The sequence below is a fragment of the Moschus berezovskii genome, chromosome 17 (genome assembly GCF_049115385.1).
Source record: "Moschus berezovskii isolate FMDL1 chromosome 17, NW_MosBer_1.0, whole genome shotgun sequence".
Classification (NCBI taxonomy): Eukaryota; Metazoa; Chordata; class Mammalia; order Artiodactyla; family Moschidae; genus Moschus; species Moschus berezovskii.
The window spans coordinates 58,975,288-59,002,699 of NC_142476.1; the positions used below are offsets into that span (position 1 = coordinate 58,975,288).

Here is a 27,412-nt window from a genome sequence, read left to right on the forward strand (position 1 = left end):
TGCAAATCTCTATTTTTTAATAACGATGGTAATAGCAGCTAACATTTAGAAAACACTTACTATGTCCGTGGCATAGTCCAAAGCCTTTGACATGATTAACTCACTTAACCCTCACAACTCTCATTAGGTAGGTAAGAGCTATACGATGCCATGTTACAGATGAGGAAACTGACTCATCTTGAAGAGCCTCTTTCCCCACTAAATTCTAAACTCCATGAAGGCAGGTGACCTGTATTTTCATATTCTTCCCAGTCTCCAAAAAAATATTTCTCTAATTTTATTAAAGATATTAGTTATCCAAATACTAGAAATAAATATGCTTATTTATTTTACAAGAAGAATTTGTCACTCCTCAAAAGCATAAAATGGTAACAGCTTTTTAGACTAACAAAAAATTGCTTGAGGATAAATAAGTATCTCTGGGTAACTGCTAAGAAAAATTAACCAAAAAAAATAAGTTTATTGATTCACTGATAAACACAACTATAAAGATCTAAACTTTTACAAATGAGTCTAATTTGATAGTAATGTATTTTTATTCAGCACCATTTTAATGCTGAAAGCCATAAATGTAACACCGAAAGCTATATAAACTTACATTTTAAAAAATTTTTAAAGAAGTCAGTCACAAGAGGAATAAGGAAAGAGTAATATTCATTAAAATATATGGATGAAAAAAATCCAAGTAAGTATAAGCCCTAACATTTTGAAGGATGTAATCTGGGTCTTTTCGGCTGATCCAGATGGTAGAGTTGGAATCAGGCTTCCCAGGTGGCTCAGTGGTAAAGAATTCACCTGCAATGCAGGAGACTCGGGCTCGATCCCTGGGTCAGAAGATCCCTTGGAGAAGGAAATGGAAACTCACTCCAGTTATTTTTGCCTGGAAAATCCCACAGACAGAGGAACCTGGCGGGCTACAGTCCATGGGGTCTCAAAAGTGTTGGACACAACTGAGCAACTAAACAACAGAGCTGGAATCATCAGCTATAAAACCTGTGACTACCAATTTCATTGCATACTCTGACTTAAAAACAAAAATGAAAACCTTTATATAATTCATTTGTTACACTATAAACACAATCCTCAGAAAACTAGCTGGAAACTAAAATTTGGATTCTACAAGGAAAGTCAAATCAAACTGAGGATCATTAAAAAAAAAAATTAAGGATCATTTTACAAACATACTTCCTAATTCACTATCACCTCAGAATAACAATCTTTTTTAAGAAGGGAGCACAAGCCTAGAAGTCCTACAAACAAAATAGCTATCTTTTAGAATAATCACCATGGGGATAAATTTTAGAGAATGCTATGTGCCAAACTTTCAATCTGACCTATACAAAGGTTGGAAATTGTCTCTGCCAGAAATCTAAGAACCAACATTATAACTACACACAAACACACACACATAAAAGAAAACGTTTTGTGGCACATACTGTTGGTTCTTTAAAGCAGTTATCTTTTCCCAATCCCCTTAACCCTGGCTGCCTCTCACTAGAGACTGAAAGATATCTTGAAACCTTGAATCAACAAGTGTAGGAATGAAAAGCCAGTAAGCTAAAGGTGCACAAGCAGAGAGAGCTTGGATCTTTGGTGATTTTATCCTTATCTGATAAACAATCAGTCCCTGACGACCTTTATCCTTCTTATGGGAAAAAATAAACACATCTTTGTTTGTTATTCTTGGCTACCTATTCTGTTATTTTTAGCAGAATACTTGTCTTACTAATACATTTAAAACATGGAGAGAATGAAAGTGAAAACTGAAAGTGAAAGTCGCGTGTCTGACTCTTTGCGACTCCATGACTATACTGTCCATGGAATTCTCCAGGCCAGAACACTGGAGTGGGGAGCCTTTCCCTTCTCCAGGGGATATTCCCAAATGGTTCTCTAACTTCTTTAATTTAAAAAAGTTATAGTACTTGTATAAATTAAAATGTCATACTGATGCCAGATATGACAAATTAAATGCAGACAGTCCTATATATTTTCCCTTAATAATTTTATGATTATAAAAGTAATAAACTCACTTTAGAAATTTTATAAAATATAGAAAAATATAATGAGGGGAAAAAAAAACAATACCCAGGGATAACTGCTTTTAATACTGTGGTATATATTTCCTTCCAATCAATTTTTATACCTTTATCAATATATAAAACTATGCTTTTTATCTTCATAAACTAGGATCATGTGGGATACAGTTTACTATTAATACCTGCAGAATATATAATAATTCAGTAACATACGAAAGAACTTAAGACTTAAAAATAGTAGTGTCTCTCCTACCATTCATACATACACCCCACACCCTCACCATTCTACTTGTCAAATAGAGCCACTTTTAATACTTCTGGCATTATGGCTCTCTTTCTTGATTTCAACTGACTTCCCACTATGAAGGTGAAAAACTGTTCCCCTTCACCTTCTTTCCCAACTTTTACTTTTTTCATTTTCACTTATCAATTGTTGCTATCACAACATTAAAAAATAAACTTATGCCTCTCTCAACACATGAATTTTAGATAGAACGTGTTAGTTTGCAAATGTGGACAAAAAGGAAATTAGTGTTCTTAAATGACAAACATCTTTAGTCAACCACAACATTAAAAGGCAACTATCACTTTGCCTTACCCATTCCTGAGTGCAGAAGGAAAAAAATGTTTATACTTGTTGCTGTAGCACTAATTCATTTAGAAAAAGTGAAAAGACAGCAGTATCATAACAGAGAATAAAACTGTTACAAACAAACAGAAACTTTAAAATGATAAAAGATAAAGACTGAGGAAGAGAGCAGCACAACACTCAGGTCAGACAACAGAAAGGAATACTGAGTGGCTCCTCTTTCACACTTCTGTAATGTCCAAAGGTGCTGAGAAGATAGTTATCATGGAGTTCCAAGAAGCATCAATAATCTTGTGAGAAATACAGAGCATCAGAAAGGTATTCAAAACAAAACAAAACCTTGTACAGGCAAAGATCCTTATTGTTTTTATAGAAGAAAACAGTGGGTGAGGCTAAATATTAAATATCAGTAAAACTGATGTCAAATTTAGCAATGTCAGATTACTAAGTATAATAGCAGCTATTCTATAATAGTAATAATATATAATAATAATAGCAGCTATATATAATAGCAATAATAGCAGCTATTGCTTGTTAACTATTTAGAATATCCCATGTACTGTGATAAAAACTAATCAAACACTATGATGTTTTATACGATCTTCCCTGGTGGCTCAGACGGTAAAGAATCTGCCTGCAATGTAGGAGACCTGGGTTCAATCCCTGGGTTGGGAATATCCCCTGAATGAGGGCATGGCAACCCACTCCAGTATTCTTGCCTGCAGAATCCCCATGGACAGAGGAGCTTGGTGGACTACAGTCCATGGAGCTGCAAAGAGTCGGACATGAGGACACGACAGAGAGACTAAGCATAGCACACAACCACATAAAGGGTTCCTCTGGTAGCTCAATGGTAAAGAATCAACCTGCAGTGAAGCAGACGCAGGTTCAATTCCTGGGTCAGGAAGATTCCCTGGAGAAGGAAATAGCAACCCACTCCAGTATTCTTCCCCACAAAATCCTATAGACAGAGGAGCCTGGTCACAAAAGATTTGGATGTGACCAGTGACAAAACCACCACCATATGAGCGAAATTATTGTCATCTCCATCTTACAGATGGTAAATCGAAGGCATACTGAGTATTTTGCCAACAGCCACTAGCAAAAGGCAAGGCGAAGACTTGAAGTTCCACTCTCTTAACCACTGGACTAAACTGACAGTATATGAGTATGTAACAATGAGACAAATAGACGAATGAGAAGAATAGGCTCACTAAAAGCAAGTTCTGTCAGAGCAATCATTCTTTTCTGACTACATGTTGCAACAGCATAAACAAATCTCAAAGACATATTGTTAAGTGACTATGACACCATTTATGTAAAATGAGACAAAACAATAAGATTCAAATGTTTATACAGAATAAAGCACAGAAGTCTCTTTTTTTTCATTATCCCTATTCCTGTGCCCTGCTCAATTCCTTGAATCCAAATCTTTTGACAAGAGACAAATATTACTTATAGTTTTGCAAGTATCTTTCTGGTTCTTAAATATTTGAAGAAAAATCTGACTTTATACTGGCACAACACACTTGTTAGCAATATTTCTGAGAAGGAAAATAATAGTGCAACTCTATCTGTTGCTTTAGCCTTCTTACAAAAAGAACTCATATGTTACTTTCATAACACAAATTTTTAAAATCATAATGATGCTCAAAGAAAACAGGCAAAAGTTTCCAAGTATGACCTGGATGGCATCCTTAAAGAAAAGCCTGATATAGTATTAATAGAATACATAGCAGTTAAAGACCTTTACATGACAACACTAAAGTTAAAAGGCATAAACGAATCAGGAAAAGATCTGCAGCAGCAACAAAAAGATTAACAAAAAAACAGTATTCAGAATATATAAAATGTTCTTACAAACAAATAATATACACGATTTATGAACTTGACTAAAGATCTTAGTTTCATACATAAAAACTAAGGATAAGAACAAGCAATTTATTGGGGGGGAATGGCTAAAAGAAATAACAAAGTTAAACCTCAGTAACAAAGAGATGTAAAATAAGACAGCAATAAAATGGCAAAAACTAAAAAAGACAGAGGAATGTTGGTGAAGGAGGGATAAACTGGGAGACTGGGATTGACAGATACACACTGGTATATATAAAACAAATAACCAATAAAAATTTTAAAAACCAAAATAATACCCAGTGATGGCCATGGCATGAGGCAACACAAATGTTTACAAACTAGCAATGGGAAAATAAATATATTATCTCTTCTGGACACCACAGTTTTGTTGTTTTAACTGGAGTATAGTTGTTTACACTGCTGTGTCAGTTTCTGCTGTACATAGTTAATCAGCCATACGGATACAAGTTTCCCCTCTTTGGTGGATCTTGTTTCCATTTAGGTTACCACAAACTACCGAATAAGAGTTACCTGTGCTATACAGCAAGGGCCCATTACTTATCTACTGTATATATATACTAGTGTGTGTATATACACACATATATATATACACACACATGTCAATCTCCCAATTCATCTCACCCTCTGCTTCCTCCTTGGTATCCATACATTTGTTCTCTACCTCTGTGTCTCTATTTCTGTTTTGCAAATAAGATCATCTATAAAGCCACATTTTAAGACAAACAGATATCTCCATAAGAGGACACCAAAGATCATGCATGAGAGAGCTAGAAACCATGTCATACAATAAACAAACTAAAGAAAAGAGAACTTTTTGCTTAGAAAGATTTTAGGGAAGACATTACAGTGATCTTGAAATATCTGAAGATATTTGTTGCCTTAAGTTCTTTTGCCAACACCATGGACAGTAGCCCGCCAAGCTCCTCTGTCCATGGCATTTCCCAGGCAAGAATACTGGAATGGGTTGCCATTTCCTTCTCCAATCTGAAGGCCTATCACAGGGAAAACAGAACTTTTTTTTTTTTAACTGCTCAGGAAGGCAAAATAATGACTACTAGTGCTCAGAGCTATTAAATAATGAAACAGCTATGCCTTATACAATGAGATTTTAGTTTCAATAAATGATCCATCAGAAACATATCAGAAAATATTCTCCTCATAGGCTTGAAAAGTTAGTTTCATGAACATGGAAGCACTTCTCAGTTCTACGAGTAAAGCAAAAATTATCCCTAAATACGAACACATCTTTCAGAACTATGGTCACTACTACATTTTTCACTACAGTGTCCCACTTATCTGGTTAAGACAACTTATATACTCACCTATCCTGGGACTATGAGGGATCTTCCCAGCCATCTCTGCCAGCAATAACCATTCAGTCAGTTCTAATTTCTACTCCATTAGTCCCTATACACAAAAGCATGATAGAATGATAAATGTATGACCTGATCTGGAATCCCAAAATCCTATTCTAGGAGTGTGTGTCTGTGTGGGGGGGGATGTGTTTGTGTAGGGTGGGTATGTATAGGGTGCGTGGGGGTGGGGGGGGGGGCTCGTCTGTGCATGGAATTTTCCAGGCAAGACACTGCAGCAGGTTTCCATTTCCTACTCCAGGGGACCTACCTGACCCAGGGATCGAATCCTCACTTCTTGTGTCTCCTGCATTGGCAGGCAGACTCTTTACCACTGTGCCACCTGGGAAGCCCATCCTAGGTACAGGCTACTTCCATAACTGTGACTATCTATTCTCTATTCCCTGCCCTGCCTCAGCTATCCCAAATTGAGTTCTAAGCCCTGATATCTGTGACATACTGATATGTGAACATCTAGAATTGTTTTTTCCTCTTCCTTATCCATTTATCAAAGAAAGATTAAGAGCTATGTTCAAGGTACTCGTAGACCCTATAGGGGGAAGAAATATAGTTGTACTGGACAAGGTTCCTGCCCTCAGGGAGTTTATAATGGAGAAGGTAAAATAATGTATCTATGTAATAACTAGTCAATAAAAAGCCTACAGCAAGACAAGGCACTAAAGTGTTAGAGACAAGAGAAATCATTCTCACTCTGTAAGACTGTGATCTGGGAAAACATCAAGATGATATTAAAATTAAGGATTTTCACTGACAGAAGGGAAGAAAATGCCAAGCAGAAAAACTGGCATAAGTAAAAACATATCTTTAAGAAAATAGAGTAGCAGGTGCATGGTCATCACATCAGTAACAGGTTCTCCAAGGAAGCTAACACGGTAGGTTCAACAGGTACAGCGTCCCTGTACTCCCCACTGGGATGTGAGGTTTCCAACATATGGAAGCTACTCCCTTTTCCGTTCTTAGAGATTTTTAAAGCCTCCTGTTCAACAGTTCTTACCTACTCCCTCACCAAGTACTAATAATAGCTTTTTAAAAAGAACTCCAGTATATTCCTAAGTGACAGGAAAGAAACAAAATATGAAGTATCATAAAACTGACAATACAATAATTCCACTAATGGTCCTGCTCTGCCTCAACTCCAAAACTGACCTGTCTTCTAAACTGTAAGATATACAGGTATAAGACTAGACAACTTCCAAAGACTCCTCTAGTTTAAAATTCTATAAATTTACTGGAGAAAAGGTTTAGCTATGTTTCCAGGTGACTGGAGCTCAGATGGTTTAAACCATTAGTTTCCTCGGTTATACAGATAGATGAAGTTTCTACTCCTCTTAATTTGTTATGAGTAATTAAATTAACAAATAACAAAACTTAGTAACTTACAAAGCTTAAACTTTACATCTATACATTAAAACATGTCTAGCAGAGTTCCACTTTCATTGACTGTAGGGTGATTTGTATTAAGCTAACTTTACCATACTTAAAGTTATAAATCCTGTACAAAATACTAAAATAAAAACTATCTGAAGGTAGTGGAAAGCACCAAAAGTAAGCAGAAACTGGGGAAAGTTACCCGTGAAAGAAGGGAACTGACTGCCCCGGATGAGATTTACATTTTTACATGACTTGTTGCTTGAGAGGCTCCTCCATTTCTTGAGATTAGCGTGAATAAAACTTGGACAAAAAATCATAGTCATGTTGCTTAAAGAATTGGAGCTCAGAGCTGCCAAAAACTTTTCATGACTAGAAAATGAGAATACCCCACAAGACAGGAAGACACAGAGGAGGAGCCCCAAAACCTACATGTAAACCCTGCCCAAATTCTAGCTAACCCCTGAATAATCCATGCATTAAAAAAAAAAAAAAAGAACCTAAAAACAGAAAGCAAAAAAGTCGAGGAAAAAAGCAGAGATTTTAACTGCTTTTCACAACAGAGAAAATGAAATAATAAAATTGAGGTAAGTATCAATTAAAACAAAAAGCAGTAGTCTTCAATAGGAAATAAGAGATCAAGAGTATATATACCACAGCAACACAATGAACTATATACCAGACATGTGAAGTAACAAGAAAATACAATCACATGCAAAGAAAAAGAGCTGTCAACAGAAATCAACTTCAAGAAAATTTTAAAGTTGGGCTGCTGCTGCTGCTAAGCTGCTAAGTCACTTCAGTCGTGTCCGACTCTGTGTGACCCCATAGATGGAAGCCCACCAGGCTCCCCCATCCCTGGGATTCTCCAGGCAAGAACACTGGAGTGGGTTGCCATTTCCTTCTCCAATGTGTGAAAGGGAAAAGTGAAAGTGAAGTCGCTCAGTCGTGTCCGACCCTTAGCGACCCCACGGACTGCAGCCAACCAGGCTCCTCCATCCATGGGATTTTCCAGGCAAGAGTACTGGAGTGGCTTGCCATTGCCTTCTAGTCATTGTCAGGCTAGTAGACAATAAATCAATTTAGAGGAAATGGACAAAATACACAATTTACTCAAACTACACAAGATGAAACAAAATCTGAATACTCCTGTATCTATTAAATAAATTGAATGTATTATTTTAAAAAGCTCCAACACAGATGGCTTCACTGACTGCAGTTTAGCAAAAATATAAGGAAGAAATAAAACTCATCTTTTGCAAATTCCTTCAAAAATCAAGGAGGGGATTTTCAACCTATTTTATAAGTCTAGCATTGGAGAAGGAAATGGCAACCCACTCCAGTGTTCTTGCCTGGAGAATCCCAGGGACCGGGGAGCCTGGTGGGCTTCCGTCTATGGGGTCACACAGAGTCGGACACGACTGAAGTGACTTAGCAGCAGCAGCAGCATAACTATTACGCAAAACTTGAAATAAAAATTATAGATAAATATTTTGATAAATGTATAAAAGGATCCTTAACAAAATATTAGTGAATCAAGACTGTTAATATATTAAAGATAGTACATCATGACCAAACGGGTTTATTCCAGCAGTCAAAGTAGTATGCCATATTAACAAATTAAAACAGTAATGAGAAAAGTTAATGGTCATTTCAACAGGTGCCGGAAAATCTCTTGAAAAAACTGAATACCCACTCATTATAAAAGTTCTCAGCAAACTAGAAATAGAAGGGAACTTTCTCAACTCAATAAAGGGCAGCAGTGAAATCCTACAGCTAATATGAAACTTCCGAACCAGTGAAGTAAAACCAGAAAAATTAATTAAAGGCATAAACACTGGAAAGGAAGAAACAGAATTGTGGCTCTTTACAGATGACTTGACTAACAACACAAAACCTTTAAAGTCAACCAACATTAATAAGTGAATTTAATGAGACTGTAGAATACAAAGTCAATACACAAGCTCAATTGTTGAATGGGAAGGTGGGTAACAGCAATTTTACACTCTAGAATGTGTATGAAAGCTATTTGATGGTTCTCTCCATTTGGTTGACTTGGTTAACACTTTCAAAACAAATACATTGAAATAATAGGAAGAACAAATTTCACATCACTGTAGATACATTAAATCTCCAAGTTTAATGCAATTAGAAAATAAACTTAACTTTCCATATTTCTGCTCCTTTTACAATGTCAATAGTCAAAATGAGCTTCTCTAATCTACCACGTGGTTTATGCAGTCACTACCACAGCTCTTTACTCTCTATGGAAAATGCTTGCTGCTGACTAGTAAACAGGAAATCACGCTCTCATTTTCTCTTTTCTTAATCACTTTATAATTTATTTCAAAAGTCACTTTGTGAATAAAATATGAACAAAATGTACATGAGTATATACAAATTAAAAGAGAAGGAAAGGCCCTTGGACTTCGAAAAGCACCCCCAAAAAGGCACAGTTTGTTTTCTCTGTAATAACTTACAATTGACTAGATCACAACACACATTAAACCATAATCTATCTTACAGTCATTGCTACAGAGGTGTACTTTGCACAGTAGGGATTAAGCTGTTTTGTAAAAAAACTCATAAACATATAAAGTTTTAGCTAAGAATCACCAAATACTAACATTCTAGTTCATCTAAGCAAACCATTTCATACAATGTAAGACAAATACCATTCAAAGGACACAGTTTATGGACAATGGACATCCCTGAATGGAAACTATAATAACCACAAGGCAACTAGGGAAAAAGTTATTTGAAAACACGAGCTGGTTACACACACAGAACATAACATGAAATTCCATTTGTCAGATACTCATACAAGAAAAAGTGTAAGGAATTAACCCATCATGCAGCATTTTAATCACTCAAAATGCTTTAATAATAAAACTACCTCTTAGATTTGTACCAATTTCAAAACAGTACGATGATGAGTTGACACATTACAAATTTTAACTTGCTATCAAAGGAACTGGCTCTCCACATTAATAGACTACTTAGGTTTTTAAGAAACAGTACTACTAACCAAACAAAATTTTATGAACTACAATAAGCCCTTATGCAACATTATTAAAATATACATATTTCTAGAATTTAAACCTTTTAAGCAGGTTAAAATTTCCCATTTTATTAATACAGTTTAAGTTTCTTCAGAGCAAATATTACTACTAGCTGTAATGGAAACTAAGAAAGCAAAACTTTTGACACCTAGTTTAAAGATTTTAAGTTACCCAGAGTATACCCGCAGGCTGATCTTTGAAGAAAGTAATTTAAGAAGTGTCTGATATATATGCAAATGCATCTTATTCTGATGTGCAGCCAAACTGCTAGGTACTCTCGAAGGACCACTAAGAAGGAAAATGCAGGTAACACTCCAGTTTGCAACTGATGTTTCTTTCACTGTAATTTATAACACCAACAATACTAAATTAATGTGTTATCTCAATACTCATGATTTTGGATAAGTAGAGGGAAAAAGTTTTCACTACTGATATATCCCTAATAGCCACAGTCAGAAAAGCATTTATCCTACATAATATCAATAATTATCTTTAAGTCTTTCTTTCCCTATTCTAAGATATTAGCTAAACAGCAGCTTATTCACATTAAAAGTACAAACACAATGAGATTATACATGAACAGGAGTTAATAACTGATTCATAAATACAAATTTGAGAAAAAGGACTGACAAAGTAACAACTATATTACAACTTTTTCTATATTTATTTATTTATAGTTTAAGAGTCTGAAACCACTCCTCTAAATAAATTACCTTGTAATGCTTACAATCACACTGTGAGGTAAAGAAGGCAGATATTATATTTATTTTCAAATGAGTACACCAAAGTTCAGGTGATAATAATCTACCCAGGGTAATAAGCAAGCAGCAAATCGTAACAATCCTTGAGAATAAATTCTTTGAACCAAAATATAGCCAAACAACAACAGACTATATGACATTTGCCTGACTAAAACATTATTATTAAGATAACACTGAAAATGTCTAAATGAATAAGTGTGGAAGAAAAATATGCCTAATTTGGTTTTTTCTAATGTTTCAACTAAACCTTTTAAGAGCACAGTTAAACACCAACATCACTAATCCCCACTCTGTAAAAAGAGAGGGCCCTATCTGTAACTCTGGTCTTTCATTCAGAAGAAATAAGGATGACCAGACACTTGAAGAAATAACTACCACCATCAAAAAGAACCAGAAGAAACAAAATGGAAGAGTTATTTGATGAGGAGAAAAAATTTTAAACCTAGTGTCCTAAGATTAAAAACTGTATTATATATAGATATATAAAATAAGAGCAAGTGACCATGAATGAGACGAAATTCCCAGAAATATAAAGTAATAGCTGGCTTGGACCATAAAGCAAGCTGAGCGCTGAAGAACTGATGCTTTTGAACTGTGGTATTGGAGAAGACTCTTGAGAGTCCCCTGGACAGCAAAGAGATCCAACCAGTCCATCCTAAAGGAAATCAGTCCTGAATATTCATTGGAAGGACTGATGGTGAAGCTGAAACTCCAATACTTTGGCTACCTGATGTGAAGAACTGACTCATTTGAAAAGACCCTGATGCTGGGAAAGAGTGAAGGTGGGAGGAAAAGGGGATGACAGAGGATGAGATGGCTGGATGGTTATCACCGACTCAATGGACATGAGTTTGAGCAAACTCCGGGAGTTGGTGATGGACAGGAAGGCCTGACATGCTACAGTCCATGGGGTTGCAAAGAGCTGGAGGACTAAACTTGAACTTGAGCTGAGATAAGTAATTCAATAAAGATTTACGGAATAGTCAAGGCAATCTCTCAGAACAAATAGACAAAAAAACAAAAGATGTAAAACAAAAACTTTAAAACTCTAGGGGAAACAATGTGGAAAGAACACAGAGAACAAAGGGAAAAATAATGAAAGAAATACAGAAGATTTCTCAGAACTAAAGACACAGCTCACATTTTCAAAAGGTCTAACAAATGCTTTACAGAAAAAATTTTAAAGGACTATAACTCATCCTCTTCAAATTTTATAATGCCAAAGATAAAAAGGCATCAACACAAAAAGCTTTCAAAATACAAATCAGGTTACCTACAAAAATACTATTCTATAATAGCATCAAATCTCTTATCAGTAAAACATTACTAAAAGGTAATGAAATGCAACCTTCAAAATGCTGAAGAAAAATTATTTTAAACCTGATTTTACACCCAGCCAAGGCATGCACAGGTGCAAAAGTGAAAAGGACATTTCAAACATGGTGTTGGCAAGCACCCACACACATTCTTTCTGAAAAAGTGACTTCAGGAAATACTCCAGAAAACTGAAAATAAATCCAAAACAAAAAGAAGAAAGACGTGAGAGCTACGAAAGCAAAGAACTTATCCAAGAATGCAATTAAATAATGTGACACTAGCTAATCATCACTCTCAGAAAAGTCAGTTTATCTCAGAACTTCCACAAATAGTATGATTAAAAAGCTGGATAACGAAGTGATATGAAGAAGGCTCTTCTACCAACAGGGGGAAAATGTGGTCATTGGAAAATCCAGAAAAAAGTGATACGCCATACTAGAAGCCAAACTAAAGTATGGGATGATCTTGAATATCAATGGAGTACAAAAATCCACCTCATCTCTAAGGATCCCATCATACTACTTTGTTTAGCAGTGAGTAATATATATATATATAATCATAATATAGATTACTGCTTTTTAGAAGCAGCAACTATTATAAGCCTTAAAAATATAAAATCACTGTTACAGTTGACATAAAATGGGAAGGAAATATGGAATTCAAAGGAAAAGATTGGGAGGGGTATCACTTTTTCTCAACTTATTAAGTGGCAAGTTTAGAGTCAATGTCTAAAAACTTTCTAGAATTAATAGTGCAAAAACTAGAAGTTTAACCACAAACACCAAAAAATAAAAATAAAAAACAGAAGGGAGAAAATAAGTATTAACAGTTAAATTTTTTAATTTTTCTCAATGAAGATACACTAGATTACTTAAGATTCATCAAAAATAAGGTTTAGCATATTATATATAAAACTGGAATAATAATCAGCAGAATTAAAAATAAAAAATTTCTCTCTAAGCCAAAAAACTAGTTGGAAGAGGTAGAGTTACTTTTCATTCTATACCTTGTGTACCTCAAATTCTTGTTTATATGACCATCATTTCCCAAAATAAACACATACACACACTCATTACAGTCGTATTCACTAAACAATACAGGAAAAACACTGAGAATTCACTTTCATTTTTTCTTTATTCTATGCACGACATACCAAACTTCTATTTTAGTATTTCAGACAAGACACAATTAAATAAGACTCAAGAACCACTCCTAATACACTGATAAAATACAGTGATAGTAATACCTTAAGAATTGTCATTACACATCCACATCCACTATCTCACTTAACCCTCACAACTATCTTGTGAGAACAGATATTTGAGATTAATAAAACTCCAAAAGGTTTAAGTGAGTTGCCATCCCCCCCAAAAAAGTAGGAAAAAATATATAAATGCAACAGACAAGTTAAAAAATTTTTAAATAATTTTCACACAGCACAGAAATATGAAAATGCTTTCCAAATTTATCCTATGAGAATAACATGGGAAAAATTAAACTTTAACAATACAAATAGCTACTTTGGGAAACAGTTTTTATAAAGTTAAACATATACTTACCATATGACTCTGCAATCTCATTCTTAGGTTAATACTCAAGAAAAATGAAAACACATCACACAAAGACATGTACTCAAATGATCACAGAAGCTTTATTCGTAGTAGCCAAAGACTAGAAACAACCCACCAACCAGGAAACAGAAAAACTGTGGTATGTCTAGATGGTGGTATACTACTCAACAATAAAAAGGAACAAACTAATGATATATACAACAACACAGATGGATCTTTAAAGTATTTTACTACGTAAAAGTAAGCAGACCCAAAAGACTAATATTGTATGATTCTACTTATATGAAATTCTAGAAAAGCGGAATTATAGTAACAGCAAATCAGTGGTTGCCAGGGTTCAAGGAAGAGGACTGACTGCATAGGTGAATGAGGGAACTTTCTGGGATAACAGAAATGTTCTACATCATGGTTGTAGCATTTGTTTACACTACTGTATAAATTTAGCAAAATTTATCACTTAAAACAGGTGAAGTTTATTGTATGTAAATTACAATGCAATTTAAAAATAAGCAATAGGCTTATTTTTAAAAAACTCATTAATATGTAATCATATTTAACTACTGACATCTTTTGAGCCTAAATAGTAACTACAAAGCTTCAAAGAATATTAAAAATTACAAAATTATTAAGAAGGAACTTTTAACTAGAAAACAGATATACAAAAAGTTAAAGCTCTGAAAATGGAGCCATCTTCATCCTACTGAATTTGGCCATTTGGATAAACAGTAGTTGCCTGGCAACTAGTCTAAACTCTAGTCTAGATTTCAAAATAAGCACATTAACCTCATTAGTAGGTGATCTCATGGAGGATAAACTAAGCTTTACATTCAAGAGGCTTTTTTTAGTATTAAAAAGCAATAATAATGCATTTGAATTATTTATCTAAAATAGGAGTAAATAAGAAATAATAAAAGTAGATCATGAAAAATTAAAATACAAAATTAAACACACATGCACGGGCACACATACACATTCCCTTTCCTCATCAGGTCTTTTACTTTAGGACTTTACTTATCTAACTATACGATTAATGAATCCATGAGTTTGTGAGAGAATCTTTCCTCTTTACTACTTTAATCCTTTTCCCCGCCACCACCCAAAAATGGCTTAATATAACTGAGTACTTTTATTTACATGTCTTTAAATGCATACAAGTTAGACATTTTTCTAGACATCTAAAGACATCTCTCTGGATTATAGAATCTGTGGACAATACAGAAAAATACAACACAAACTTTCTGTAACATACGTACACACAACATACCAGATAAGCCAAACCTTCATAATTTGATTATAAATGATCAAAATCAAGTATTACAAAGAATTCCGAAATAACAAGCAAACTCCTAACACATATCAAATAACTGTTCTTTCTTAGTGGTCATAGTATGCCACAGTTTACTTTGTTTCAAACGTTAGAAAAAAAGATATTGACTTCCAGGACACAACTAAGTGTTAGCACACTTACCAACCACATTGTTTTCAGTTCTGTTGAACACTTACCCCTCTTCTGAACCCAACCTTCTTTCACAATGGTAACATCGCTCATGATGGCTCCCCTCTGAGCCCCCAACTTGGAGAAATGGTACTTTGTGATACCAGCTTTGGGGTTTGGATTCTCTGCTGCTGCTGCTGCTGCCCTTCCCACTCTCTAGTGATGACTCAGCCTGGAAGGAAGTATTGAAGAAAGAATTTCTTTTTTTTCCATTCTTGCAACTCACAGAGCAATAACAAACAACTAATTCTTTGTAAATGTCTTCAACTGACCTGACCTCACATAAAAGTCTAGCTCTTCAAACTGCGGAACCTATTTATTAAGTAGTTTTACAATGAATGCACTTCTCTGGTCTTGTGACAGATTTCAAATGATAGTGAAACTTTTAACCTAAGAGGTTTCAACAAAAAAAATATCTTAACCACTGTCATATCTACTCAAAGAGTACAGAAAATTGACTTGATGATCGGTGTTTGAGGTGAAAGGGGAAGAAAATGAAAGTGAGACAGACTAAAAGTAAATCTTCATGTATATTTAGTTTCAAAATCTCAGTAAATTTTGAAATAGTTATGGCAAGGCAATTGTGAAAGTTTTTAATTGCTAGATTTTATGTAGAAAACAATGTGCTAAGAAACCAACATTTATGTATGCTTACTCTGTCTTGTTCTAAGAAATATCTTAGGTAGATTACAATAAATAAAATATTATAAATAATATAAAATCAATTATTTTTTAAAGTAGGTGAACTGAAACATATGGAATATGAAAGTGGGAAAAAGTATGGAATATTCAAGACAAGTCAAGAACTGTAACATCAATTATTCTCTGGTAATCTTTCCAACAACCCTATAAGGGCACTATTACATTTCGCAGATGGGGAAATTGAGGCTTACAGAGATTAACGTGATGCCCAGATTTAAAAACAACTAATGAATGGTGGCACCAAGATCTGAACGCAATCTGATTCTGAAGCCCGCATTCTTTGACTTTAGAAAAGATAAAAAGCCACCAGAGTAAAAATCTACCTATTTGTGAAAGATGGACCACAAATTTAACATGAAGCTTTCAGGAACCAATGAAAATAAGGAAATAAAATCACCTTCATTTTTTACAGTATCCATAAATATTTTTTAAAAGAAAAAATGTTGTTCATAAGAAATTTTTTCCTGGGACAAAAATCTGAAGTTTAACCCACGGATCTTTGTAAGAGACCTCATAGTGAAATAAACAAAAGTCCTCAAAAATATCCTCACATACATACAGCAGTGAGTTTTAGAGGCTAGTTCTTGTCTCTCTCAATCTAAAAGGGAAAATGTCGATAAAATTGAGTTAAAGCAGCTTCACAAAAAGGGACCAAGAAACATGATATAGGAACCAAGGTATAAATTTTAGATAACCAGAAAAAATGGATGGATGGAGTATAGAATTATGCTATTGGATTGGCCAAAAAGTTTTGAGTTTTTCTGTAATATCTTAGGGAAAAACCCAAACAAACTTTCTGATCAACCCAATATTTTCTCAAATATGATTTTGATAAACAGTGCATAGGAATAAGTTCAAGGTTAGACTTTCTCGCTAGTACTGAAATGAATTATAGTTCTTTTTCCAATGCACGTTAAGTACAGAGCTTCATCATTTAGCAGTCAGGAATTAAGACTACTATTCTCTCAAGAGAGCCTGACAAAGTTTGTGTGGCTGAATAGAAGACCACCCCGATCATGTGCTAGGGGGCTGAAGGCAGTTACTACAGGCTGGACCAAGACTGTCCTCAAAATCATTCCAGTCTAACTACTGCACAGAGTCAAAAAGGATATTAGAATCTTGGTGTATTTTTCCAAAACATGTTTGACAGAATACAAAGGGAAATTCCAGAAAAATAAGAAAAAAAGAGGATTAAAAGAAGAAAAAAAAATTTATGTGGTCAAACAAGTTTGGGAAATTCTATAAACCATGTTATTCTCTTGAAACATCACTGCTGCTACTGCTGCTAAGTCACTTCAGTCGTGTCCGACTCTGTGCGACCCCATAGACAGAAGCCCACCAGGCTCCCCCGTCCTTGGGATTCTCCAGGCAAGAACACTGGAGTGGGTTGCCATTTCCTTCTCCAATGGGTGAAAGTGGTTCTGAAAAGTGAAAGTGAAGTCGCTCAGTCGTGTCCGACCCTTAGCGACCCCATGGACTGCAGCCCACCAGGCTCCTCCATCCATGGGATTTTCTAGGCAAGAGTACTGGAGTGGCTTGCCATTGCCTTCTCCGTGAAACATCACTATTACCATATTAAAGGTATAAAATATATCATGTATAATCTTATTTATCTCAGCAAATCCTAAACTTATTTGAACACACAAGTCTTTTTTTTCCCCTTTAGTAACATTCGTTGAAATCCAAGGGAACACACTGTGACAAACAGCCATAGGAAACGACCACGTAATTCAAGACAAGACCGATTTCACCATTAAAAACAAGCAAAAAGACAAAAAAGCTTTTGGTAAAGAATCAAAACATCATTATAATCTGATTTACGTAACTTCCTTAAGAACTCAACATGATGAGCTGGCTACTTAACATGGAGCTAGATAACTGAAAGGGTTAACTCCTTATATAACATAAATAATTACGATTAACCCTTGAACAACATGCATTTGAATTGTGCAGGTCCACTTATATGTAGATTTTTTTCAAAAAATATACTATTTGCATTTTCATTTTACAGATCGTCAAGTTACCCAAGTGTGAGGAAAAATTTGTGTTCAATTAGAGATCACAATATGTGGAATAAAAAAAACTAAGAGTCCTTATTTTATCCAAACTGTCAGCTTCCTGCCCCTGGATGAGTCATTTATCAATTCCTTTGTTTTCGAGGCAGAGATAGCAGTAGGCAGATTTTTGACACTGGGGTTGGGGTGGGGCGCTTCCCCATCCCAAGCACTGGTCAAGGGTCAACTGTATAAGAAAGTTAAATATTAGGGACACTAGTGCAAAATGATGTCTTTAGAAGAACTGCACTTAGACCTTCTTTGGTCATACTTATAACAAGGGGCATTACATCTATTAACCATCCTTGGTTTCTAACTATTAAACTATATACTCTGAGTAAACGAAAATTCATCTAATATCCTTGGGATTGGAAAAGGAAGAGATTCATGATCAACACTTAGTAATAAACAAACAAATACAACACATCAATAAACATAAATATTTTCCTATTAGAATAATCTGCATTGTCATACCCTTACATAAAACACTGGAAAAACAAAAATATTTTCAAAATTGATTCTGCTTTCTTAGGTGTACATTTCATTGTTAGACTCTAAGCTAGAAGGCACCTTCATTTCACAGCTGAGAAAAAAGAAGTCAAGACAAATGATGCACCTTGCCCAACATCACACAGCTACTTTATGAGAATCAAGACAACAGAAACAGGTACACACTTTCCACTAACACTTCCTCATCAGAACAAAAACATAGATTGAAATACTCAGAACAACCCCAAATTAATGAATTTAGTTTTATAAACAAATTGCTTCCAAAAAAGAGTTTTCTAAATAAAGATGTTTACCAGTACCTATGCATTTAAACTTTTTAAATGAATATTAAATCAATAGGACAAAATTTATCATCTTCAACAGGGCCAGTCCAGTCAACCCAGGCAATACACACATGGCTTTATCCATTCTACATCTTAAAATAGTACCACCAAGCTCTACCCAAAATCATAATTTTCAGCTTTGAAACTGCTCCTGGGTCTCTACTGGCTAAAATGATACAAACTTCAAAAACAATTTAAAAGTCGTTTAAAGGTATATTACTCTAGAATTATGATCAATAAGCTAGAAATAAACACTGTCTTTAATACAGAACCAATACTATTGACTCTCATGCATTTAACCATATTCTTTGATTTACTTTTCCTACAGTGGTAACACTCTTGCACCAAAGTCAAATACGCTCTCCCACTCAAGTCCTACATGTTATTAAAAACACTATTCTGCTAAATACTGGGCTGTACTTTAGGTTTGTAATCTGTTTCCTAAGGTAGAGTGAACTTCACCTCCTCCTACAGTAACTACGTCTCTAGAAATCTGTTCTATCCAATGAGCTATTGTAACAAAATTTGGCTTATTTTTCTTTTAAACATATTGCATATCTAATTTTTCCCATTCTCATGAAAAATTTCATTCAAAATTCTTGGTAGATTCAATTCAGAATTTACACATATAGTTACACTAGAAGTAACTTCATACGAAATTATCTGAGATTTTGATAATGACATCTTAAATTCATTCTATAACATACAAAGCATTTTCACATCTTTAATTTCATTCAATAGCATTATTATTTAGTAAAGCAATTTGATGCTTCCTGGCACATAAGAGATGCTTAACAAATATGGAATAAATGAATGAATGGATGGATGAGTGAAAGAAAAAAGATGCAGCTTTAGATAATGAATTAAGATGAAGCAAACTAAAATTCTAAGTTGACAAACAGAATGGTCTGAAGCCACAATAAAAACAAACCTGAACTTAAACATTATAGAAGAACCACATAAAAATAATTAAAGTTATAATAAATATTCTTCCCTATTCATTAATAATCATTGATTGGAAGGATCGATGCTGAAGGTGAAACTCCAATACTTTGGCCACCTAATGCAAAGAACTGACTCATTGGAAAAGATCCTAATGCTGGGAAAGATTGAAGGCAGGAGGAGAAGGGGATGAAAGAGGATGAGATGGTTGGATGGCATCACCAACTCGATAGACATGAATCTGAGCAAACTGCGGGAGTTGGTGATAGACAAGGAAGCCTGGAGTGCTGCAGGAGGTTGCAAAGAGTTGGACACGGCTGAGCAACTGAACTGATTAAAGTATGTTTCCTATAGATCTCCATTAATTTTAAGGCCTAACATACATTAAAATTATCGTTTTTTCTCAGTATTTTTTGACTAATTGTGTTCAGATGGTCAAGTTTCAATTTCCAAACAAATTAAGCAGCAACACTGCCCAAAATAATCCATTATGGGAGGGAAAAAAAGGGAAAGAATGGGATATTTTCTTAATGATACTTTTAAGAATGTTTCAGTTCAGTTCAGTCACTCAGTCGTGTCAATTTACTTATAGCAGCCAACCATTTAATTTTAAGCAAAAAACTTGTTCAAATATCTTTTTAAAATTTCACTCAAGAAATTTTATGTGTGTGTCGTGTATATAACACATAATAAACACACACAACCCTATGTTTATTCAGTCAATAAATATGTATTGATTATCTACTCTGTGACAAGAACTAAACTGAGTATACAAGGGCCAAGCTAAACAAAATATTTTAAAAATGTTTTCCAAACCTATAATAATTTGTTATCAAAGTGCTTTCACATACATTTTCTCAATTAACTCTAAAAACGAATCTGTGCAGTAGTTATCACATCTACAATTTTGAACTTAAGAAGACCATAACCAACCAATAATGATAACATTATTTCTTCACAGTTACCATAACAAATTAATGACAAGTAACAAGAAGCAATTCAAGTCTTCTATCAGTTTGGTATACTTTCTATAAAGTAACAAAATATGAACTCTCAAAAATATGTGCAATATTTATGAACAGTTCTGAACATTTTTTCTGTAACATATTTCAGAAGTCCAATAAAGCATGATGTTTTCAAATAAATTAAAAATTAAATATAACTACTGCATCACAGACTATAACGGAAGACTAAAAGTAGGTTGACATAAAGTTAAAAAGCACCCCTAGCAATTCTTCTTTATAAAGAATAAAATTTATAGGTTAATAGGTATAAAGTACTATATCATTGTACTTGGGCATGCTCAGTCATGTCGACTCTCTATGACCCCATGGACTGTAGCCTGCATGGGATTCTCCAGGCAAGAATACTGAAGTGGGTTCCCATTCCCTCCTGCAGAGGATCTTCCTGATCCAGGGATCAAACCCACGTCTCCTGTGTCTCCTGCATCGCAGGTGGATTCTTTCATTGAGCCATCAGAGAAGCCCTAAAACTACTATACATTTGGATATAATTAATACCATGCAGAATATACTTGCTTGTACCCGTATTTTTAATATACTTTAGATATGCTAGCCAAACTAATGAAGAATTGATGTCCAAACACAATAGAAAGTTTCTACTTTGAAAAACAAATGATGGTCAAGGGTAACCACAATATATTTCTATGGTATTTACTGATTCTAAGAAATAGGTGAAACTAATATATGCCGTAATAAATACATAAGACTACATGAAACATTCATAAGGATTTGAGGGAAAGGAAAAATACTGGAGTGGAAAGGAAATTCAAGGTAACCTGATCTCCTTTTCAAAAAACTCTTAAACCAGTCTGTCCTTTTATGAGTTGCTATCCTGCTAAAAACATATCATATAGGGAAGTGAACAGTACAAACTATATACTTTGGATACCTTTCTTCTTTTCAGATTATAATACACTCTGTAGATTTTCTTTAAACTCTATGTAGATATCTTCACGGTTTCACACTATGGGGAAATACCTGAAAAAGCATAGGCAAGATTTCTAACTTTCACACAAAATATCAGTTATTTTAAATTGCCAATTCTTAAAAATAAATAAATAAATTGCCAATTCTTAATAATCAACTTTATAAACTTTGAAATATGTAAACAAAACCATAAACCATTTCTGCCCTCTTCCTTATCCCCATTCAGGGCATTTGAGTGTCATTTCAATCAACATACCCATTATTAATCAGATTAAAAACAGCAACTTGTACTGGGTGATATAGTTAATATTTTAATTTGAAACAACTAAGAAAATGCTTATTGGATTCCTTTGGTTCTCCTAAACCACTGAACAAGCTATTGACAAATTCACCCCTACATTTTTAATATAAAATGTGGCTTGCCTCTATATGAAAGCACTTATATAATGACCAATGGACAGGATGAAGGTTGTTACTAAAAGAATCTCAGTTGCATGGTTGGCCATATTTTTTAAAAATACATGTAAAATCCTTCTAAACTCTGACTTGGGAACCTTCCTGATTATAAAACAAAAAACACCCACCAACACACACACACACACAAAAATGCCATTAATCAACCTGACAGATTTTACTCCTGATTAAACTGAGAATTAACCAGTAGGCATGGAATCCTGTAACAAAGTTCATCTCAGTGGTGCATTAGAAAGAGCACAGGGCAATGTAGGAAACTTGGGTCTCTGTTCCCAACTCTGCCCCACCCAGAGTGATGCTGTATAAGGTCCTTTAATTCTCTGTGCCTCAGTTTCCTTAGCCATAAAAACAAAAGTGCAACATTAGATGAACTGTAAATAGTTCTTATTTATAGTTCTTCAAGTTCAAAGCTACTGAGTACCTATTTCACTTATAGATGCCATCTCAAGTGACAGTATCCTGATTATACACAGTTTCAGTCCTCAAAAAGTTAATAAAACATTCAAACATCAATTTCACTCACACAAAATTTGGACTAAATGCCAATACTGGCAAAAATATCTTTCTCCCCCTCTCATCCCCTAGACTCCCAAATATAGTCAGAGACTTTTTCAATTAATATAAAGAAAAATTCTCATTTGAAATCTCTAAGTGATTTCTTCCACTTTTCTTTTTTACTTTTCCCTCTGAATACTAGCAACATACACCCATATAAAAATGTGAAATATCTGTTAACTGGTGACAAATAAATATAACCAGAGAATTGAAAAGAAAAAGAACTAAGAAATCTATAGGTCAAGAAGCATACATTAATTTACCTACTGACTATTATTTGAAGATTTTCTGGTAAAGGAAATATTTACATCTGACATGTTCAAAGACTACAGTGCTTAGAATAAAACATGTAAACATCTGGGGCATTTAATTTGGCATTTGAAAAAAATGAAAAAAAAATATGGATCAGTCAATATATTTTTTTTAATATGACTTGATATAAGATGATAATCAAATCATATTATCTTGATTTCTATGTAAATTTTATTGTACTACATTAGTGAAATTTAGCATTGTCACTGTGAACTCTAATAATCGGTATAAACAGGTTAGGAAAACACTAAAAGAAGTGTTTCAAAACGAAAAAAGTTCAAATGAAACAAAAATTTTACAATGCAAGGAAAAGTGTTTTCTCCTGTGAAAATCTCTTTCAGAAGTGTAACAGGCTATTATTATGATTAAATGCATTTATACATGTTAAGCACATAAAACAGTGCCTGGAACATGCACGCGCTCATCAGGCACTGGCTCCCGTTAACTCTAAATTGAATCCAGCTCTTATCACACATAAAAGACCATGATGAAATATTTAAGTTATCATAAAATGATTCAGGCAACTACAGAAAAGTACATGCTGTATGAAACTAAGATTTAGAACACTGATGCACACTCTAAAACTCAGAGGGAAAAACAAATTGTAAATAATTTAAATAAACACAAATCTACAAAAATTCATCATGTGCATTAATTATATTTTATATTAAAAATAAAAACCAAGTCAAACTACAGGACAGATTTGGTCAAAATGAAATGCCTTGCATTTTATGTTATTCAAAGCTAATGGTTTTAAATTAAGTATTTTTTAATGCTTGAAACTTAATCACAATATAAAGACTAGATCCTATGAAATCATGCTAAAAAATCAAATTAACACATCATTAACAATAACTGCCTCATCTTCACAAGTGCGAAGTTTAGTACTAAAAGCTGTAACAACAAAGTGTAACCATCTTTCCATAAACTATGCAAAGTTTAAGTAAATTCTAAACTTCCACAAAATCAGTTTGTAAAACCAGTTCCTCTTTCTACAGAAACCTAAATAGTTGAAATTTTCCATTGAATTTTTTGTAAGAAGGTCTCTTGTTTACAGAGCTAGAATTTAAAAACCCTTAAATCCTTACTTTGCACAAGACTCTATACTAAGTACATTTGTTCCATATGTTTAGCCAAAACCTGTTTAGATTTGCAGTGATTCTGAAAACAAATTCACTAATAGTAGTGATCTTCTGGATGAAATGTAAATAGTAAAAGTTTTCGATCAAATCAATCCCTACCACACAGTCAACACTCTAGTACTAGTTCAGTGAATAAATGAAAGAAATCTTATTTAAAATACTTTACAGCCATTAAAGTTACATAAACAAAAACATCCGAATATTCTTAAACACACAACTTCAAGAATCAAAGTAAAAATTAATTTTAAGTTGGAAAACAATTCACTAAAGTAATCATTACAGAAAGGCTAGGAGTATGGGACAAGATGAATACAAGTAATAGTTTCATAAATATTTTTGCAGAATGACTTTATATCCGATATTATTTTTTAAACACTCTAAGAAAACATACTACATACTGCAAATACACAATACAAACACAAAACTAAAACTCTTTATTGGTCTCTAACTTCCAATGTTGTCTCAGTCATGTGATATATGCACTTTCCTCACTATAAAACTAAAAACTCTAACCAAAGATAGTGGGGTAAACTTTAGTGAAAAAACAAAAAGCAGACCGTCAAACACAGTCTCACTGGTAAACTTTCAACGTCTAGATTATGTATGGGCAAAAGGAAAAAACATCTACAGTCGTGACATATACCTTACAAATAATTGTGCATTCTGTCGTATATCTTGGAAAACTAGGAATACTAGTAAGGAGATACGCCAATAAAAGTTGTCTTCACGTTTTAGACAACTACCTCCTGGAATATTCTTATTCATTTATACATATTTCGCAATAACAAGTTCTGAAGACAGAGTTTCCTAAACCATCTTTATAGGATTCTTTCTCCTTTGGCTTTTTCAACTATTTTCCAACAATCTATAACCTAATTTAATGACTTTTCACCAAAACCAAAGCCCAACAGTTGTTTAATGATTTATAGTGCACTAAAAAGATATTATAAGACCATACTTAACCAAAGATGAAACATACATCTAAATTGATGACATGAAGCAGCTGACAACGTATTAACTACAAAAAAGGTCATTATTTCACATTCTTTAGCGTCACGATGAACTAAAAAAGTGAACGTTTTATCAATACTAGTAATTACTATAGATACATAGGTTTCACTGTTGAATTTCCATTTGGAAACGTTATCAATTACAAACCACTGGGCTTTCGATCAATTACCACACTGGTGGAACGTGTTGGTGTCACTTTCATAACATTACTTTGATGAAAGTAACGTGAGTATCCTAGCCTTGACTTATGGATAAGCACTCCCTCTGCTTTCAGAAGATAAACAGTCAATACCGGTATCGAAAACCTGGCCCCAAAGAAATTCAATCGAGCCTAACTGCAGATTCCCGGGAAATCCCAAACAAGGGGTGACCCCGCCTAGGAGTCTGGGTGCACACAGCAACCCGCTCCGCTTCAACTCTGGGCTCAGAACGGCCCCACCAGCATCATGGCTGATGCAGACCGATGCGCAGGAGGAGGAGGTGGACGAGGAAGAGGCTGGTTTGTTTACTTGCAGCCAGAGCCGCCGCCGCCGCCGCCAGCAGCGACAGCATCACTGGATCCGCCAAAGCCAGCATCTTCCGCACATTTCTATTCTTAGCACACAACTCCCGAGCGGATCAAAACCCACTACTATTAAAAACACAGACAAGCACGTTCCCCACCTCCCACACACCCCCACCCCACCAGTGCCGTCTCTTCCTGTGCGCCGGCGGCGGCGGCGGCGGCGGCGGCGGGGGGGTGGGGTGGAGAACAAGACCCCGGGGAGCCGCCGCATCCCGGCCTCCCCCACCCGCGCGCAGACGGCCCCCTCCCCCACCCAGACGCCCTGACACCGGCGCTCCCCGCGTTACATAACCCCGCCGCCGCCCCAGGCCGAGCGGGGCCCCCTGCCCACGCCGCCGGCCGGCGGGGAGGGTGAGGGGCGGGAGCGAGAGTGGCGCAGAGCGAGCGAGACCGGAGGCGCCGGGCCAGGGCGGCCCAGACCCGGACCGCACCGCTAGGCCGGGAACACCCGCCCCGGCCCCCGGCGCACCGCCGCCCCGGCTTCCCCCGCAAAGTGAGGGGTGCGGTCCGCCCGCGCCGGGCATCCCCTGCCTCCGCACCCGCATCCCTCACCCCAGCCCCCGGCGACCCAGCCCCACGCCCACGCCCCCGGCGCGGTGACAAGCCGGGCGCCCCCACCCCATTCAACCACCGCCACCCCCCGCCCGAGGGGGGCCCCGGAGGGAGTGCAGGCGCGGCGGGGAGAGGGCGCGAGTGGGGGGGCGGTGGCTGTTACCTGCAGAGGCGGCGGCGGCGGCCCCGCAGCTGCTCGGGCGGCGGCGGAGGATGGAGCCGGGGGGCGGGGGGAGGAGAGGGGGCGACTCGGGGGTCCCCCTCCCTCCTCCTCCCCTCCTGTCCTCCCCCCACCCCGCAGAGCCTCTGGCCCCCCTGGAGCCCGGTGTGGCCGGCGGGAGGGCAGGCGGCGGGCTGCAGGGGAGGGAGGGAGGGAGGGAGCCGGCCGGGCCGCGGAGCTGGAGCGGGAGGCGGCGGCGGCGGCGGCGGCGGCGGCGGGAGGAGGGAGGCGGCGGGGGGGAGGGGGCGGAGACTCTACGTGGGAATCGGATCTCGGCTACAAATTCAATTCATCACCAGAAAACTCCGCTCGGGCGGGGGACGGGTCGCGCCGGCGAGGCGAGGCGGCGGCGGGCGGAGGCTCTGAGAGGCCCTGGCGGCCCGGCGCGGGTCTGGGGTCTGCGGCCTGCGGCCTCCTCTCGGGCCGCGCCCCGCTGGGGGGAGGGGGCCCCCGCCGCCGCCGCCGCCGCCGCCGCCGCCTCCCCGCCCCCTCCTCCCGCTGGGGCGGCCGCGAGCAGCTCTCGCCGCCGCCGCGGGGCTTGTTGTTGACTTTGAGGAAAACTCCTGACGTCAGGGGCTGGCGCACGGCGACAGGCGGGAGCGGCTTCCCCGCGTCCCCAGCCGGCCCGCCGCCTCTGCCCCCTCCCCGCGGGCC

At 36.6% G+C, this 27,412-nt stretch overlaps 1 protein-coding gene across 5 annotated transcripts in view; it reads right to left on the reverse strand.

The window, feature by feature from the left end:
- The window catches only part of AKT3 (AKT serine/threonine kinase 3), a 294,820-nt gene extending 267,852 nt beyond the window's left edge, over positions 1-26,968 (reverse strand). For 3 of the 5 annotated variants that reach the window (XR_016039635.1, XM_088845505.1, XM_088845503.1), the window contains exons 1-2: positions 26,702-26,838; positions 15,456-15,619 (exon numbers count right to left, since the gene is read on the reverse strand). Coding sequence is in view for 2 of the 5 variants with exons in the window: in XM_088845505.1 (XP_088701631.1) it covers positions 15,456-15,501 (46 nt within the window). In the remaining 3 variants the exon portion in view is untranslated. Of the gene's footprint in view, positions 1-15,455; positions 15,620-26,701 lie in introns of all 5 variants that reach the window. The other 2 variants (XM_088845504.1, XM_088845506.1) reach the window with 2 other exon arrangements.
- Between the last annotated feature and the right edge of the window lie 444 nt (positions 26,969-27,412).